Source organism: Oreochromis aureus, linkage group 1 (genome assembly GCF_013358895.1).
Source record: "Oreochromis aureus strain Israel breed Guangdong linkage group 1, ZZ_aureus, whole genome shotgun sequence".
NCBI lineage: Eukaryota > Metazoa > Chordata > Actinopteri > Cichliformes > Cichlidae > Oreochromis > Oreochromis aureus.
In genome coordinates, this window is record NC_052942.1 from 34169332 (window position 1) to 34189684 (window position 20353).

At 41.5% G+C, this 20353-nt stretch overlaps 1 protein-coding gene across 4 annotated transcripts in view; it reads right to left on the reverse strand.

The window, feature by feature from the left end:
* Positions 1-1776: 1776 nt before the first annotated feature.
* LOC116325588 (tyrosine-protein kinase CSK) overlaps positions 1777-20353 on the reverse strand; it is a 53740-nt gene continuing 35163 nt past the window's right edge. For all 4 annotated transcript variants that reach the window (XM_031746536.2, XM_031746537.2, XM_039612954.1 and 1 more), the window contains 11 exons: positions 16375-16488; positions 15492-15604; positions 11879-12098; positions 7059-7152; positions 6489-6554; positions 6276-6375; positions 5986-6076; positions 5373-5446; positions 4647-4842; positions 3607-3693; positions 1777-3286 (listed from right to left, as the gene is read on the reverse strand). In XM_031746536.2, coding sequence (XP_031602396.1) covers positions 3104-3286; positions 3607-3693; positions 4647-4842; positions 5373-5446; positions 5986-6076; positions 6276-6375; positions 6489-6554; positions 7059-7152; positions 11879-12098; positions 15492-15604; positions 16375-16488 — 1338 coding nt within the window. In that variant the 3' untranslated portion in view covers positions 1777-3103. The remainder of the gene's footprint in view (positions 3287-3606; positions 3694-4646; positions 4843-5372; positions 5447-5985; positions 6077-6275; positions 6376-6488; positions 6555-7058; positions 7153-11878; positions 12099-15491; positions 15605-16374; positions 16489-20353) is intronic.

Sequence of the window (20353 nt, forward strand, 5' to 3'; positions counted from 1 at the left end):
CTAAGAACGAGGAGCTGTGCGGTTGTCAGGATTACTTAAGTGTGAACCAAAGACTGAGGCTTCCAGATGTGAGAGCCGTGCATTAACCGTCACTGCTATCATCACAAGCTCCTGTCACTGTGACACTTCAAGCTGGGCTTTACATTTTAAAATATACTTTAATAATCGCACAATAGTTTACTATAATATTAAAGAAAAAAACCCGAATAGGGTATAATGAGGTGGAAGCAGATGAGCTGCGACAGCAAATGGTGTCTCATTAAGAATCTAAACGCCATTAAAGGATGCAGCTGCTTCTGACCTTTGACATGGATTGAGAAAATCTCTCGTTTGATATCTTGAGTGCCTCCTTCAGCACTGCAATTAAATCTGAGCTGAAAGCTCTGTGCTGCTCCTTTTCAGCTCCCTTGGGATCTCAGACTGTAGGATGCCTCCTGGTGGTGACTTTTGGCAGTCAGATGACATCTAGAAATCCTCCCCCAATTGCCTAATGAGCTGTAATTTTCACCAATAGCAGAGCTACTTTGGGAATTTTTTTCAGGGTTGGCTTCAGCAAAAGGGCCCGTCTTGTGCAGCCATGGCAGGATGGTAAATTGGAGCTGGCGCGATGAGTCTTGACAGCAGCACAGTCTTGGCCACGAGCACAAACTGCCGTGCTTACGTAACCAGCCTATTGTTACCGCCCTGTCACTGCCATTAAAATTCATAGGATTCACATGAAAATATGACCCAAACAACTGTCTGCTGCTGCTGCAGCAGAAGATGGAGAAGCAGGCAGAAAGAGGAGATTCAAATGAGCTAAAAGTGAAAGCACCACACAGATGGCCAGTCCACTGAACTCTTGGTCCCGTTTCAGCATACAAGTCACTGTACTGGGGACAAGTGGGTCCTCTCCAAAGAGCAGAGGCACAGTGAAGGTAGCACTGGGAACAACTCAGCTGACACTCCTTCACACCTTGATGACAAGCCCCATCTGTTTGTAGCAGTACTATCAAAGAATGATCACATGAGGATTATTTATAGCTGCAGGTGTAAAACACTCGTCTAGATCATTCAGTCGTTTTGCTTTCTGATCTGCATCACAAAAAAGGTAAAGAGCTGAACGGTTATATCAAAGAACTCTTTTCTATTGTTGTGTTTTGATATTGTTCCTTTTACAAGGGAAAATAAGTATTTTTCATCCTGTTAGACATCTTTAACCCAACTCACTGAAGGGCATTACAATGCAGGAAGCCGAGTGTGGATTTGAATGGCCCTTTAATTGGGATCAAGGGATGTCCTCATTATCGGCAGAGACAAAAGGAAAATGGAAACCAAAAGTAATTTAAATATAGATTCACACAGCTCATAGACCCTGGAGAATAAACCACAAAAGTTGAAAAAACCAAAACAGCATTTAGTAATATTTCTATAACCTCCATTACCACTAAGGACTGTGATCATGATGTGGAAAACCCCCTTCTTTTTTTTGAGCTATTAATAGCGTAGTGCCCATGTGGCTTTATTGTACCAGGATGTAAACATGTTAATTTTGTCTGGTGGAATTTACTCTTTGGAGCCAGCCTCTAGTGGCCAACAGAGGAATTGCAGTTTTTTGGCATTTTAACATTTGCTCCATTTTCAACCCTGAAATTTGGCGCTTGTCCAAATCCAAAAACCATACATTCATGGAGGTGGGGACGTGCTTGTACAGTAAGACAGCACTCCTCCTGCTAAAATATGCTCGTTCTCTCTCTCTCTCTCTCTCTCTCACACACACACACACACACACTTAGATATAATTATGCAGGTGTTTCCACACTGTTCAGATGGAATGATTTATTCATAATTATGATAGCATAATAAAACAATGAACATTGAAAGCACTGACAGTTGAACCCAAGGCCTCTCACACACAGCATGCACCACCCCGACCCTAGCATTCAGACATTGAACATCCCTAACGGCAAGTTGCTCCTGGCTTCTGAAAATCGTCCTTTTTTAACTCTGTCCAAGTCAGTTTTTTCCTTGTTCTTTTTTTTTTTAATCCTTTAAATATATTTTGATATAAAAACAAGCCCACGTATGATGAATCAACCATGTTTGTGAACTGCCTCTCCCCCTTCTTCTCCTGTTATTGCCCTGCCACCCAACCACCCACCCACCACTCCTCTGGGCGGTCTTTAAGGAAGGATGAACATGACACTGGCCCCCCCAAGTCTCCTCAATTCCTATTCTCGTGCTCTTCATGGACGCTTGGATTAACAAAACAAAAACAAAAAAAAAAAAAAGAGTCTGATGTCAAGATGGTGGAGGTGAAGGAGATGCCATTTTAAAAAAGAAAACAGTTTAATAACCTCTGGAACAAAGAAAGCAATAAAAAAAGATTTTGTTTAAAAAATAAAAATAAAAAATGAAACCATAACAGTCCAATCAAAAGAAGTGTTGGAGGGAAGTCTGGAGCTCTGTAGACTGGAGGCACTTTGGCACAGAGCGAAGGCCCCACACCTGACACCAAGGCCGAGGGAAAGCAAGGAGGGATGCAAGGAAGGAATGACAGAGTTGGGCTGAAAGGCATGCAAAGCCACATGGTGATATGAGAATCTGGGAATGATTGAGTGGGGTGGACTGGAGAAGAAAAGAGCACCTGACAAACGTGGAGGAAAAGGCCAGCCTCCCCTCCAGTTAATGCCATGTTCAGGAGAGGAGGAGGAGGAGGGGAGGAAATACAAAGAAACAAAAGGGAACTTTCACACAGAAGAAGAAGAGCAATTTGGACCAAGTGACAAAGAGAAGGGAGAGTGAGTGAGTAGTGGCAGGTGTAGGAGGAGGAAAGAGGAGCGGCCCATCGCGAGAAGAGGAAATTGTCTGGCAAAAGCTATACAACACGAACAGGAAAACAGTCCTAGTGTGAAAGCAGAGGACGGCTGGTGGACGGCGGAGGTCGGGGGAGGGGGCACAGCGTAGCAGTCCCACAGGTCAAGAGGCTGGGCAGGCAGGAGGAAAGTGCTGTGGTCCCTCTTCTCCTTCTCCTGCTCCTCCTCCTCCTCCCACTTAACAGCTGTGCTGGGCTGCATCTCGCCCCCGTCCTCTTCCCCCGGTACCCCCCACAAGCGTCTCCTCTTCACAGGTAGAGCTCCTTGGCTCTGATATGCTGCAGCTTCTCCCTCAGCATGCGGAAGGAGGGCCGCATCACGGGATCCAAGGTCCAGCACTGCTTCATCAGGTCGTACACCACGGCGGGGCAGCCGTCTGGGGCGTCCATCTTGTACCCTTTCTCTACCCGAGGCACCACTTCTTTCAACGGCTGAGAGACACAGACAAAGAAATGCTGACATTAGCTCAACATTGTGATCAGTGAAACTGATGCAACGGACTCAAAGGTGATGCAATATTCCAGGCAAAGGTTATTCTACATAACAAGAATAACTAAAAATGCGAATGTATCAACCGGTGACACATCACCTGCTTCAGTTGTTCCATGGCATAAATGAGGCCAACACAGAGAACCAGCAGTTACACTGATCTTGCACAAAAATAAATAACTGATTCAGGCAATAAAGCCTGCCATCTGCTGGTGTATGTCAGACATCAGCGAGCCACAGAAAATCCCATAAAGGTACTTACAATTCTAGGATAAGGCACACGCCCAAAGGAGTAGATCTCCCACAGTAGGATCCCATAACTCCAAACGTCTGACTTAGTGGAAAACCTCTGTTGGATTAAGAGAGAAGCCGAAATTCATACATTATACATAAAGGCATTCAGAAAGCAGATCAGGCTTGTGCCTCCCTCCAGACCAACAAAACCAGGTCGTACAGTACATACACCCCCACAATGGATTTTAAACCAAACAATCAAGATGTGACTGAAGTGCACACTTTCAACTTTAATTGATGGGGTTTAACAAAAGGACTGCTTAAACTGTTGAGGAACTGCAGCCATTTTTATAGACAGTCCCTCATTTTCATTTTAAATATAAAGATTTCCACTCTATAACTGTCCATTTCCACTCCACTGCTGCCAAGGCCATTATATTTTGGCCTGCTGCCTTGACCCTCGCACACACACACCGTCTGTGTGTTTTGAACCAACATTAAGATGTTTGCATCAAATTCAGAAACACATTTCTCATTTTCAACATTTTCAGTTAAACTTAGGCCTTAATTCATTAACATTTCAGTGAATTTGTTTACACTGTGTCCTAACTTTGTTGGAAACGGGGCTGAATAATTCTTCTTTTCCCCCATATTTGCAGCTTATTCATCAGTCACACACTCTTTCCTGTCAGGCTCTGGGTGCCCAGAGTTACTTTATCTGGGCAGAAATTCTGGGCAGCTTGACAGATGATTCGATTAAGATGTTGGGAAAACCTTTGGGCTTGCTTTTACTCTCCGACAGGAAATCCGTTTATGAGCCACTAAACACCACTCTTTGTTAAACTGGGCTCTTTAAATACTTTTAGGGCAGACAAACACACTATTAATGGACTTGCTAGACCCGGGATCAAGATTTTACCACTATTTAAAAGACTGTCTTGGATTGGCACTCTCATTCAAATAAACTGATATCCTGCAGCCTCCCCTTTTTAACCCATTTTAAATAAACCGCCCTTGTTCAGATCAATTAAGATAGTCAGCAACATCAACCCGGTCTCATTCTATCACCTTCTCTCTTAGTGCTTCTGGGGATGTCCATTTGACGGGCAGCTTGGCAGTGTCCTGTATGGAGGATGCCTCCTTGGTGAGACCGAAGTCGCTGACCTTGGCGATGTTATCGTCAGAAACCAGCACATTGCGAGCCGCCAGGTCTCTGTGGACGAAGTTATTGGCCTCCAGGTACTCCATAGCTTCACATACGTCACTGCCAGGAGAGGGGATGAGTGAGAACTGGTTAACTAATATAGGACAATAGGTGGTTGAGGATTTTACTTTTATCATCTGCCCTTGTCAGGAAAATTAGTTTGGCTAGAGGGAAAACTAAACCATTATGAATTTCAATTTAGTTTCAGATGTAAATGTTCCAAAATGTTTTTTGCACCTCTGAAAGTTATTTCAAAACTTACAAGGCTCGCACAGAAAATGAAACATGAACTGATTAATTTGAGACAAACATATAATAATGCTCATCTGAAGCCTTACACTCATTCTTTGTGGTGATCACAATGGACATAACTTGCTTTAGATTAAAATATTAACTAGATAAATATTACATTAAAATAAATAAGGAGGTCTGAGTTGAGGCAAACAACGCTCATGTTACTGCTATGACACAGTTCTTCTGAAGTTTAGCAAGAATGTTTTGGGTTAAAGTGGCAGTGATTTAGTTTCAGATCCCGAAAAGAGCAGTTTAAAAATGTTCCTTTTTTAAATAATTGCTTGAAAGAGACTCACAGTGAGAACTTGAGTAAGCAGTCTCCACCGAGAACAGTCCGCCCTCGAGAGCGCAGGTAGTCCACTAGGCTGCCCTGTGGTGCAGATTGGATTATTAACACAATGCTTACATTCAAGAAAGTCTCATAGAAAACTGTGTAGGTACATTTTTAGCATGAATAGTCTGAGTAAAATCCATATCCACGACCCCGTGCAAAAAAAGAAAACATGTCAAAGTATTTTTTTTTTTTTTTAATAAGGGGAAACATTTGTTTAATCTGTACAATAACAAGTGTTTTAAAAATCCATTTGCTGTTTTACATGGGGTCACAATCGTCATCATTTCTTGGCTTAGAAGCAAATGCCTCCTCTAGTGCACAGCCTGTAACCCCCTGTGCAGATGAAACAAACAAGATACAAATCTTTTTGTAACTGCTGAATGGGGCCAGGTCAGGTGTTTTCCAGTGTCTCCTGTCTTTATGCCAAGCAAGGCTAACAACTGTTTCATTAGCGTGGTTTTGACTGTGTTTTATTCTCTTAAAGTGCTGAACTAGCCTTTAAATCGCAGAGGGTTAATGCGAGCATGTACCATTTCCAGTTTTAGAACTTGTCATAAAAGAGCACTTGGGCTGACCTTAGCCATGTATTCTGTGACGATGTAGAGACTGCCCCTCTCCTCCACGATTACCCCTAGCAACTGCACCAGGTTGTTGTGCCTCAGTTGCCTGTCAAAACACAGAAGCGGAGGAAGAAAAAAAAAAATGTGGTAAGCATGCAGGAAAATATTTAAAAAAATCATGGTCACCTTCTACCCACAAAAATGACAGAGGACGACCTAATATAATGATGAAGAAACATGTCTGCAGACAGAAACATCTTTTATAGGTGGGGTGAAGTACAAAAAGCAATAGCTGCAGATCTTACGTCATGACAGAAGCCTCAGCGATGAAAGCCTGTGCTGTAGCATCATTTTTGATGCACTTGACCGCCACCTTGGTCCCTCTGTAGTCTCCTACCATCACATCTGACAAGGACACAGAGGGAACAAAGTTTTAGTACATTCTCCAAGGTGACCTTGGCGTCATGTGAGAAATGAAAATGAAATATGAAAATATCCTGGTTAAATTAGGCTCTTACCCCCAAACTCCCCTTTTCCAATGGTCTGGAGTAGTTTCAACTCTTTCCTGTTCAAGGCCCAGCCACCTGCCAAAAGAGGACATTAATGACACTCTGCAATCATAATGCAAGTAATAATATTATTCCAAAAAGGCGTTATGAAAAAAATCCTCTAACAGCACGTTTATATAACTTTGCAGTTACAGCAGCTATTTTCTTGTTAAAATAACTTTGACAATGATGTATATCCTTTGAGCGGGAGAATTAATCTTTGCATTTCTCTGGTGTAAGAATTAGCCGGGTCAGATGGGTACGTGAGGGTAAATAAAGACAGACAGAGCTGGAGATTGACCTTGAGAGCCGGTGAAGCCCAGCAGTCGTTCCCAGCCACACAAAGATTAACAACCCTTGTTGATTAATGCTATTAAAGCTCGTAGGATACGCAGGATTTCGCTGTACACTGTGTGTGTGTTCATGCATCTGATACTGTGAGGTTAATGTGGCATACAAAGACAAGCATAACAAAGTGTCCTGTGTGTATTGGTGCCAGTGTCCCTGTAGGGCTGTGTAATGAGCTCTGTGTGCTCTTACTCCTAGAGAATTCGTCTTGCGCTGCCACTGTTCCCTCCATCAACTTGGGTTTAATCAGCCTGGTACAAAGGCCATCAGCATCTTTGGTGTAGTGCTGGAGAGAGAAAGTTTGAGAATTAAATAAAATCTCCATGCATAAAGGGAAAAAAGTCTGTATGCTTCAAGTGTTAAAAGTTATAAAGAAAATCCTCTCTCTAAAGGTTTTCCCTGAATTTAGGTCAGCAGTATATACTATACTGTGCCACTGTACCTAGCTGAATGATCAGATACGGGTGTTCTTGGATTACTTCATACTGTTGAGTCTATATACAAGCTTTTGATATGCTAAACAAAAGCGAGGCTGATGTTCGGGGCCACCCTCTGCAGGAAAATGTGAATGTAGCGATGAAAAGAAGATTCAAGCTGTGTTGTAAGATTTTATGAGAGGAGGCTCCATCCACCAAACAGATACAGCATGACAGGTTTACCTTTTATCAACATGCATCTTTGTTAAAGATGAGGAGGCTTGTCTTGAGGGACGACAGAATCCCAGCCTTATTTCCATATAAAAGATGGAATAAAACAGGGGCAGCAAAGTTGGGAGGATTTACAGCACAGTACAAAGCTAGAAAACAAAGTAAGGTGTTCGCCTGAAGTTTAAGGGCTGCTTCTACTGCTCTGTAAAATTTAACTCCAGCTCCAGTCAGAAGTACTCTATTAAAGCAGTGTCTGTTCCTAATCAGCTCTATTTACAAAAGACATTAGTACATTTTCAGATTTGCCTTTTTTCCAGCTCTAAAACAAACCCCCCAAAAAACCCCACCAGAATAAAGTTTTATTACTTTAAAAGCTCAATTTTTTTCTATGAATTCATGTAGTTAAAGAGACAGCTATGTCTAAACTTACTTTTATGTGTCTTTCACTGCATTTCCATTTGAAATGATTCTTAGTCATATTACACAGAGACTCATCCACTGTGTGAAAGATTTTAGCTTCCTTCCCTTTAAGACAGATTTCTTTTGATTGGCTGTCCTAAGTTTGCGGGTGGGTCTCCTATGCTCACAGCCTGAGATGACCAAATTATGGATATCAGCCCTTACTGACATCACGCAGAGCCATTAGTAGACTTGTTTGTTACTGGAAACTTTGAACATGTTTAATATGATATGAGCATCCACCATTGTAAAACAAAATAAGAAAAAGCATAAGGTGTAGCCTCATTAAGCTACTTCAGATGTGGACAGATCAGGGGACAACAATACAGAGGGCAAGTCACTTTTAAAATTACATCCCCTGCAGCTTTGGCTACTATATAAAATGCTTATATAATCAATACATTACAGAAAAGTAACTATAACAGAAGTCAATTAAAAAACAAACAAACGAAAAACACAAAGAAATAAAAATCTACACTTTAAAGTTAGACACACTGTGATGAAATGATCACACTTGGGAAATGTTTAAACCTCTGCTGGACACGGTCAGTATGAGTGTTGCCCTGAACTACAGCTGAGAAAAGTTGTAGAATTTCTCCCCAGCTGAAAGGTGAGGTTCCTGGGGAGCATTTACTGTGGGAAACAAAGAGGAGGGTGAGAGGGCTGGTGCATTTGCACTCTGCTGGCAGTACAGGGATGACTCGTCTACCTACAGAGACAGAGAGCTCTGCTGTCAGATGGAGGCAGCGTGCAAAGTATGTGGTACAACCGGTATTTGGGCCACTCTGGCATGCACTGTTGTTGGTCTGTCTGCCAGCCACGGAAAAGAGCGAGGTTATAACATATAAACAGCTGAAGTGACAATGATAGTGACAAGTGTCCACTGCAGCTGCTGTCTGTGCTTTTTGTACTGTATTTCTGATCTTTTAAGATTTTTTTCACAGTCCTCTCATTTGAGATGAACTCTTCTGTCACTCCCTTCCCTATTCTGGCCCACTTGTCAACCAATCGCCTTTCAGCAGACGCATACATCATCTGCTTCCAGCGATGTGCAGATAGGGTTTTGGAAGACTGCATGGCAGCAGACCTGACATGGGTGTACACGCCTCTCTGCTGTCTGTCCAAACGGAAACGTGTATGCAGACAGACACATTTGTGGGACCAAATTACGCTTTACAGTTCATCCTTATAAAGACAACAGAAGAACCTAATCCCAGCCCACATCTGGTTATCAATTTAGGTTAGTATTACAAAGGCAGAGTTCCCGTTTATCAAGGCAAGTAAAGAAACAAAGACCATCTGCGTTGAATTGCAAACACACAAAAAAAGAAGTAATGATGTGAAAATAAATCAGTGCCTCCTCAAGTGATAACAGAAGTTACATAAATCATGAAACCTCTTTCTGACCACTGTTACACAACTGTGGACTGATGTGATGACTACAGACTGTAAGATATTATTATAACCACCAGGGGGCAGCATGGTGAAGGAAGGCTGTGCTCCCAATTACATTATTAACAGACAAATTAACTGCACATGTAAAATAGCCACAGTTATATACACAAATGATGCATTTAGATTATATTCAGCATTCATCAGGTCATTATTTATCATTTCTGAAGCGTTGCCTATATGATCTTGAAAAAGACAGCTCTGAAAGGACCTTAATTAGCACTGCTTATGTAACACATAATCACTGAAATGCAATCTTAGAGTGCATGAAAATGTGTTTTTAGAGCACAAGTGGCTAAACCACAATCTTCCCATGTGTAATTAGCAGAGAAAGGTGTGATCACAGAGTTGAAACAGCCAGTGAGCACCCTAACAGACAATACTTTGACTGTGCAATTACACCCCTAAAAATACCATATGGAGCGATCTTTGCTTTTGTTTTTGTTTTGTTATTTTTAAAAACCACATGCATCAGAGGATGCGCTGACTGAAGACAGAGGTCTGCCAGCATTTGATGTGTAGGTCTACATAAAGAATAACAACAGAGCAGAGGAACACCAAGCAAGCCGGAAAAACACACAAGAATGTAAGGAATTCTATCATGGGCAATTATAGAGAAAGAAGACACAAGGGAATGCAGACAGGCTACAGGATAAAGATGTAGAGAGATACCGAAAGAAAGAAACAGCGAGGTAAAGCAGGGAGCGGGAGACAGTGGAGGGCGAAAGGAAGATACTGAGATGAGAGGAGGACAGAAAGCAATATGCCAGGTATCCACCAGGGAACACAAAGAGAGAAAGAAAGGAGGAGGGAGGTGGAGAAAGGAAGTAGAGGCAGAACCGAGCCCGGAGGGTGTGTGTGTGTTGGAGAGTGTTAGAGAGAGAGAGAGAGAGAGAGAGAGAGAGAGAGAGAGATTGTGGGTGGCTGATAACAAGAATGCGCTGGGGATGTAGATGGTCTCGTTGCCAGCTGGCACATTCCTGCCTGTCCACTTCCAACGCCCCGCAAGGCAAAAAGATGAGGCCCAATTAAAAGTGTGATAGCCGCCAATCCAGCTCTTCTCTTTATCTAAGGAGGATGAAAGGCCTTTATCTCGCTCCCTCTCCGTTTCTGTCATCATGTCTCCCCATCTTCCCCTTTCCACACTCCGTCCTTCCTCTGAACGAGCGCACACAGAGCAGTCAGGGAATGAGAGGATCAGACAGCTTTTTGAAGGATACGTACTTGAGTCAGAGTTTTGGGAGAAGTCCACAGAGATATTCAGGGTGTGTGTCCTTTACAGAGTTATGTAATCAAAGTGCTGCATCATTTATCACCGTATAACTACCATAACTTATTTTTATTAGCTGTCGTGCCATGATGGATGGATGGATTCCAATTGTTTATTCCTAATAAAAAACAACTTTTTTGTTGATTCAAACAGGTTTACATTTTCCTTTTTACCAAACAAATAAAAAAATAACCAAAGACTGCAGGTGTAATGTAAGATAATCAGCTTTTAATGCAACTGACTGACTGTCACAAATGGTAGGGGAATGTGATGGGATCATTGTGTGACCAAATGGACAATGAGATACAATATTTGGCTGTAGAAAATAAGTGATATAAGAGGCTGTTAGCTCTGTAACAGACTAGAAACAGGTCTTTTGTACAGTGTTAACTGTGTTAAGATCTAAAACACCTTTGATAGACAGACGAAGCATATCTGAGGGGATAAACAGTTGGCCTGAAACAAACAGAAATATAAATTCTCATAGGAATTATATAACAACCTTTTAAGGGGAAAACAACATAAAACAAAAACAAAAAACAAGTAGGTTTGTTTTCCTGCTGCTCTTCAGTTTTACTGAAGAAACTCTGCTTGTTTCGGCTGCTCCCTTATTCACAAGGGGTCACCACAGCAGATGTAGCACATGTTTGATTTGGCAGATTTTTTTCCACCAGATGACCTTCCTAACGCAACCCTCCCGCAGGAGGAGATTTGGTTCTCCTCCTGGTCTCAAACTGGGATCTTTCATGTGTCAGGCACACGTGTTAGTTGCTAAACTATGGAGCCACCCTTTCTGAAGAAACCCTAAGATGGAATAAACTTAGTAAAATTACCAACTTTTTTACTGTAACAGTTATTTTAAGGATCGATACTTTAATTTGAGCTACCTAAATAAAATTTAGCCTACCTCTCTGTGACTTTCAGGATAGAGGAAGCATGCACTGGAACATTAAAACAAACTGACATTTAAAGTTTCATTTTCTTACAAATCGCTCTCTTCGACGTTCAGTTAAATGCCTGAAGTCTTTTGGCTCTTAAAAACACACAAACCAGCTGGAAATGATGATGAGAGGGCATTCATCGTTTTTTACTGCCAAACTGAATGCCAGTAGTACTATTAAAGGTGTTCTGTCAAGAAAAATTAGACTACAAATAACAGCTATATGTTCTCCATCCTTCCTCACCTCCACCAGCTGCATGAGGTTCTCAAAATACTCTTCCTCATCGATGGTGAGTTTGCCGTTGTGGTAGATGATGCGGTAGTGCTCCACCTTGCCATCACAGCTGACACACAGGGTGTAATCTCCAGGATAGTTGGTGCTTTCCCTCACCAGGAATAAACCCGTCTCTGGAGGGTAGAGGAGCCGCTCGGCCTGCTCCCGAGTTATCTTCCCATGAAACCAGCTGGAGAGAGTGAAGAGAGGGGTGGAAATGAAGGACAAGTGGGGAGACAAAGAGGGAAGAGGGAGAGAGAGTATGTGAGACAAAAAGGACACACAGTTTTATGGCCGCACACAGAGCGTTTATGTAACAATGACATTGTTTGATCTATCTATGAAACTCAAGTTGTGCCGTTTTTTAAGAACATATATCTCCAAAAAGAGAGAGAGAGAAAAAACAACTAAACTTCAACCATGCAGAGGTACCAAATTCCATGCATCATGGCCCACAGCCTTCCTCTGAAATGAGAAGTGAAAAACAAGAGGGGGGCAGTAATGGGAAGCCGACAGCAGCACTTCCACCCTGTTCAGCTTGAATGGTGCAGGGGCGAGGCTGTCTGATCTTGGGGAGTCAGTGAAAAAGTACCTGAACCCAAACAACAGGAAACATTGTGCTAAAACGCACACACGCACGCGTGCGCACACACATATGCACAAAGCCTGGGGCAGAGTCGGAAACTGACATACAGGCACTGCAATAACAGGAAAATGCAAAAGCTGCTCAGACAAGGCGGGGAGCAGGATAAAACCAAGTCACCCATTCCCGACTGTGGTCAGAGAGACCAAGAGACGGATTGACCTTTCACCACCCGCTGTAGCGAAAAGGAGGGAGATCAAAAAACAACTCCACCTCCTGCTAAGCTAAAAAGCTGATCACAATTCTGTTGGTTGTGGCAACAAAGAAAGCGCTTGCTTCCTGATTTAGAAGCTAACTGTTACACAACAAGCATCAACCTCGCCATATGGCTTGATAGGAGGCATCTATATGCTACTGAAGGACGGATTAGACAGCTGGATCACACACTTTGATCTACTCAACCACCATCTTTAAAAATTCTGTCTTTTACAAAAACAGAATTTTTTTACACTGCTGTTGCAACACACTGCTGTTGAAAAGCACTGCTGTTGCTTTTCAATGATAATTCATCCTCCGTCATGCTTAAATGGTAAACGGTTTTTAATCTTTGTTAGATACATTTCAGTTTCCTACAACAAAAGCTAATGCCCTATTTCAGTATTCTGAATTTCCTTCCATTCATGAGTATTGATCTGTGGTATTAAGCATAAACACAGGGGGGTATCCCATGTACCCTGCTGATTTCTGCCACTATTTGTATGAAAGGTCACATTAGTCACCGAGAGTTGCAAAGCACAAAGTCTCCTTATCGGCACTGGCTGGTCAATGGGTGGTAATTAACAACTATGAATGATTTAGCCCACTTTCCTGTGGCTGCCTCTGTCACGCCCTCCTCCTCTTCAATCACTCTACTTGGTCTCCTCAGACAGCAGAGGCCCTTGTGGTAAAGCTGCTTAACATGGCTCGAGTTGATTAGATCAGAATAGGGAGCTTCTCCGATGGAGAGCAGCTCTTTAACTCCCAATAATCCGAGAGCAGGCGCCAAGAGTGGATGGCCCCAGTGACACAAAGCCCAGTGGTAGACACACACTTGCTGCTTTGTCTCCAGAAATTAACTGCAGTTTTCAGAAATGACATCATATTGAAATAAAAGTGAACAACATGTTCAGCACAACTTGGAAGGAATGAGTAGGACAGCACAGATGAATACGCCAGCTTTCTTTAGGGTGGTTTGGTTACATGGGGCAGATATCTGCCACATGAGGGCAGTAGATGGAGCAGAGTCAAGTAAAGGAGGCAAGCGCTGTATGTACAGCTGAGTATCAACTGATACGGGTGAACATTAAAGCAGAAAACCGCAGATGAACCCTTACATAACCCAGAAGAGAGGGAGCGGTCCTCTCCGAGACATTTGCTGATGATTCATAAAAACATCCCAAAGTCCCTGCGGGGTACAGAGAAACGACTTCTGATGACTTGAGTTTAAAAACACTGAACTATGCAGTGATCTCAAAGGCAGCAATTAGAGCAGAAGGTCAGGACGTGAAAGCATGCTGAATGTTTGGGAGTCAAAGATTAGTGAGTTAGATTCATAGCACCGTCTTCTTTCCTTGTTTCTTTTAGAAAAACAACTCTGAGAAAGACATTTGGTATTGGCTGAAAACAAGTTTCATTAAATTCATTCTGAGCTACAGATTAATTACAGCTGTTGCCCACATTAGCCTTTAATAATCAGTGTTGTTGTGTGCACACAAATTCCTTGTAGCTGCACAAGGCTCATTTTAAGTTACTGCACCATCGGGCCTCCTCATATCACACAAAACATGCCTGAGCTGCATGACACAGTAACCGAATTTAAAAAGGTGTGAACAGACGGTATGAGGTGGCAAACAGAGAGGTCAAAGCTTTCAGCAGCAGTTGATGAAGGGAGACAAAGAGGGTCAAAAGTCTATATAAATGTTTCCTGCCAACATGTTAAAAACATATCACTAAAAATAGTGTGAGCTACACATGCAATGCTGATAAGACTGCATTTCGCTTTCTATCCGCAGTGAGAGCTGACACCTTTATTGTGTTAATGATTTCCTTCTAGGAGCACGAGTTCATTGTTGCTGCACGAGGTTTGAAAGGTACAAGGAAATAAAGGAGCAGCTTATGTATATAACTGCTTACTGTCAAACTAAAATGAAAAGAAAATTAGATACTTCCAATACTGGAAACACTGAGAAACTGAAATAAAAATTCTACTTCATCTTTGACTTAATTAACTTAACTATGCCCATTATAACAAACCACAACTTTGAGGTCCGACGTACCATTCTCTTCTTGCAATTCATGTACTTCCTACTGAAATTAAGAACTTTCTTCTGCTTTGCAAAGTTTAAAGACTTGTTTATTACCATCTCAAGAGTAAACACAAATGGTCTGGCGGCTCTCACAGCTTTCCACATCTTATAGCTCATAGCTCGGTTGCAGCAGCTTGGCTTTCCTGTCTCCTTTCATTTGCATATGCCTCTCGTTATATTTTCCTCGTTTTGAATAGCTGCATTTTCAAAGAGCCCGAAATGTCACTCAAATCTAGTGAACAGCTGGCTCTAGCCTCTATGGGTGTCAGACACAGACAACAGAAGACAGGGAATTTTCATCTTTTGAAGTCAAGACTAATTTCTCCCTCTCACAGCAGGAGACAAAAGTGAATCGGGCTATAACAACTTGTTCATACATTTAAGGATGTCTGAGATACAAGACACAAACCATTAGTATTTTGATTACTGCTGTATTCTGTCACAATCCTGGAGAACATGGCAATTTCCTAAAATGTTATTTCAGAATGAAACAGTTCTGCAATCCTACAAAAAAAATATGTACCCTTCTTTTAAAATGCATTTTATCCTCTTACATTGCATAAAAAGATGTTTGTATGGTCTTAAAAATAAACGCAAAACACCACAAACACACAGACATGACAGTTTAACTGGGTTTATCCATTCTAGTACTCACGGCATAAGACTGAGTTTCCCTCCTGACTTGACGCCTTCCCTTTTCTGGACATAGTTAGCTGGGATGGTGCCCTCTCTGCCCACCTGGTTCCTTGCTCTGTACCAGTTTGGATCCTGAAACAATCGAACACACCACAACACAGCTGAAATACCATAACTAAGGCGGGGTACCATTTTAATATACCAAGTCATTTTGTAGGTAAGGAACACTTCTGTACCTCAGAGATAACACAACACAGAAAGACACAGTGGAGAATAAAAGCCAAAATCCACTTCAGCCCCATCAGATATTTGTGGGCACAAGCTGTTGCATCAACAGAAACCAGCGAGTGCCTCTAGCTAAAAGGAAACCCACCAACTGAAGCAATAAAGCTGTTTGATAGGATTAAGTTCACTGAAATCTCAAGCTTTTTAAAAGCTGATATACTTTTTTTTTTTTTTTTTTTGAAATGTAGCTCTTTGTTTGTCTTGTACCATGCCATAACAAATGAATGAACTAACTACTTTGTTAGGGACAAAACTTTTGGTTGTCTTGTTTTCCCACTTCAAGTACAAAAAACTAGGATTGTCTCATGAAATACTGCACGAAATACTGTTATAGGTGCTGTTGCTGACATTTCAAGGAAGAAAAATCCATGTCCTTTTACATCTCTGCATACATCTGTGCATATCTTATATCTGTATATTGTTTTTAACATACAGAGAACATTTTACAAGTCCAATCTTTGGTGAATGATCCAAAAAACCAACCCCATTAACTGTGAAAACCCATGAAGAAACAGAAACAGCTTAAACACTAAGTTATTCACTGAATAATAATTGCTAGGATGGCAGCTCTGTGGGTTTAGTTAGAACAACCATATTCAAGACACTTGTTTTCTTACCCTGGTGACTCCGATGATGGTCAGTACATCTCCTTTACAGAAGGGTAAGTCCTGTTCATTGGCAGTCTGAAAGTTATACTTGGCTACACACTCTGTGCCAGTCGACCATGGTACCTAGATTATAGAAAACACAGAGGAACCAACATTATCTAGTGGTGTAACTCATTAGGAGCTGAATGAAACAAATTACAGAACACAGTAAAAGAGTTTAGAGGCGAAGAGGCAATTGGGAAGGGCGAGAACAAGTCCTAATCACACTGTTATGAGACTATGATCCACTTATTAAAACCAAAGCCTGCCAGCATTACAGTCCTTACTCTGAATGTTTCTTTAGAGAGTTTACTCTCCTTCTTATGTTGTTTGTTTTCCCTTTTCAAATATTTCAGAACAGCGTTAAATCTGTTCAAATCCAATAAGGCCTCAACAAATAAAATCGTAAGTAACACTTTTTGCAGTAGTTTCCTGGTGCAGTACAGGAAATATGAACATTAACCTAGCAAGTAATTTTCTTCCCCATGTTTAGAGAAACTGGAGCTTTCATGGAAACTTGGGAGATAACTGTGCTAAACTCTGAGCCACTGTTCAGTCATTAAAACAGTTTATTAATCTAAAATAAAAATTAAACATTAAATGTTGTGCATGAACAAAAGGTGTGGCATAGATAGTAAGCAATAATTTATCTCGGCTGAGCTGTGCTTGATATTGCATACTTGAAAGGCAGAGATAATGCACCCCAAGGTAGTTATTTGAATCTTGGCAAAAAAGTTAAGACTGCAATAACATATCAGATAGAAGCAGTAACTGTATAAAGCAGTAACTTTTTATGTGTAATGGTAGTACCCTCCCCATGAATCACAGGCATAAAGGCCTATATAACACCCAAGTGTCTAAAGCCAAAATGTGTTTCTGCTTTGATATCCAAGTAAGTATTTTTCTGGATGATCTACAGTTAAAAGGAAATAAATGGGACCTATGACACTCATTTCGAGATCCAAATATGAATTATTGGAATCAAAAGTAGCTTTGGATGGTTCAGTCTATGTTTACATTACACTGGGCCTCACTGCAACCTTTCATATATAAAACTTATATACGAAAAATGAAAACAGATTTTCTCTAAATATTTTTCTCTTTTAGATTATCAAGCTGATGTCACTTGGCAAACATTTTTACCATTAAAAAGCATTTAAATGTGTAATCTAGGCAAGGCAAGGCAAGGCAAGTTTATTTATATAGCACAATTCAACAACAAGGTGATTCAAAGTGCTTTACAGAGACATTAAAAACAAAAACAAATAAAAAGCAAGCAAAAAAAAAAAAAAAGCAAGCAAGCAAAAAGGAAATTTCACCATTTAATCGCATAAATTTAACTAGTGTTGAGATGGGAGCTGTTGAGAGTTTCAAGCTACTGAAACAAGCATGCAGGACATTTAAATTCAAGAATCTCATTTCAAACTTGATATGTTTCATTTTCAGACATTTAGAGTTCAGTTACCACTCCATGCGTTAATTTTGTTTATGCTTGTGAAACAAAAATCGGATGAGGCAGATCTCCTTCCTAGATAACAAACAGTAGGTTTATTAAATCTGCTGACCTCAGCTTATTCCCAGCATAGCTGCCAAACCTGTACCTGCTTAGAGATAAAATAACCCTGGGAGAAAAAAAAAACATCTGTGTATGTGTGTACCCAAAACAATGTGCTTTCAGTGAGAATTATTGCCTGTTCACTCCACCGCAGTGACTTTGAACCTCAACAAAAGCTCTGCACTATAGTTGGACTCACTATCAATCTCGACTTGTCTAAAAGCCACAGCTGCAAGAAACACATATAAATGACAGAAAAAGGAAAACAGAGCATTCAGCTCGCACTGTTAGATCAGCAAAGTGGTGTGATCACAATCATGCCTCAATAACGTGAAATGACAAAGCCAGAGAACAAAGCAGCAGGTGTGAGTGAGCGAGTAGGGCCCTTGAATAAGCTGCTTTATTCGCAGTGGAGGCTGTGAATGTGTCTATCGCAGTCAATAGAGCGGTACGAGTTTGATGGCTGCTGTGACACAGAAAAAAAAAAATATTGCATCTCCCATAGCCTTCATTTCCATGTGGTCACATCAAGAAAAGAACTTTATTAAACTGAGGCTCTGCTAGACTTAATGTGTCATTGGGGGAAATTTCCTTGCGGCTCTTAAGCAATTTAAGACACAGCCTCATGCAACACACAAAACAGCTGGGGAAGAAAACTACGGCTAAATTTAACACCAAGTTGCGTTCATATATTTTTAACAGCAGCATGTTTTCCTTGTGCCGTTTCCTACGAGGGAAGCGCTTGAGAAGAGGATGTAGATCATCCACCTCGAATTCACCTCTTGGGCGATATACAAGTCAGTTTTGATGGCTTATTGTATTTGCTTACTCCAGCTCTACAGTCCCCACCCCCATCCTTACACTGTCAATCTTTACAGAGGACTTAAAATACATTTATGCTTCTGCAAAGCTTTGAATTTTGATGCTTAAATATCTAGAATAATGAAACCATTATTAGCTACCACTTGGACTGATTGAGAAAATATGAAAGAAAGCTAATAAGTGCAAAAAGCATAATCAGACTGTTTCATCAGCTAGATTTCATTCATCTGATGCAATTATATTTCACAAGATGGTTACATATTTAAAGCGTTAATCAAAATGCAATTCTTAACCTTCCTAAATAGAATTCTACTATTTAAATATTGACAAGAAAAAGAGAAGTTAAAAAGTAGCTGTCAAAATAACTTAGACAGAATATAGAAGAAGGATCAAGCAAAAATTAAAGTCTTGAAGTTAAAAAAAATAAATAAAAAATGCTGTGATAACAGCGTCAAGAAACCTCTGGCAGATCAAGGAGGAGTATGCTACAGTGTTGTTTTAATCTAGAGAGAGACATGCTTGTCATCTACATTAAACAACATTAACAAAACCAGACAACTGTTGCTTGGACATATTAACCTCCAGAGGGCAAAAGTAATGCAGCAACTGAAGACGTGAGGAAACGAATAGTTATGTCTATAACTTCTGTTCCCTGAAGGAGAGGAACGAGGTACAACACATAAGTATGGGATATCACGCCCTCGCGTGTCCTGGCTGAAAAAACCTTTATTCACGCCTTTAAGGCAGATGACGTGTGATGACACGCGCACGGCCCCGCCTGCACATATAGCCGCTGTCATCACAGTCATCCCTCAGTTCGATAGCCGCTCTTCACCGAGCCAAACTGCTCAGTGGGGCCACCTTGTGTTGTACCTCGTTCCTCTCCTTCAGGGAACAGAAGTTATAGACATAACTATTCGTTCCCTTTCAGTCGATTCACTCGGTACAACACATAAGTATGGGACATATATACACGCCCCGCAGAGCAGCCACCGAACCGGAATCAGGCCACCACTTCCTTAGTGAGTGGTAGACCCAGCAGAAAGGACAGTATGAGCCACCGAAGGGGCTGTAACGTCCAACCGATAAAACTGCACAAAAGTGTGCGGTGATGCCCAACTAGCTGCCGCACAAATATCAGCTACAGGCACCCCTTTAAAAAGAGCCCATGAGGTTGCCATCCCCCTGGTGGAATGAGCTCTCACCCCGTGGGGCAAAGCAAGACCTCTGGTGCCGTATGCCAGTGAGATAGCTTCTATAATCCAGTGGGACAGCCTCTGTTTGGACAGAGATCTACCTCTATTTGGATTGGCGAAGCAGACAAACAGCTGGTCACATAAACGCACGTTCTGAGTGCGCTCAACGTAGGTGGCGTAGCACACGCACTGGACAAAGAGAATGCATCCTCCTCTGCTCCTCAGATGCAAAAGGAGGGGAGCAAAAGCTCAGCAACTCAAACTCCATTGAGCTATAAGATTCAGGCATGATCTTGGGAAAATAGGCAGCATTTGGACGCAATACGACCTTGTGGCCATCAGGAGAAAACTGTGTGCAGGCGGGATGCACGGACAG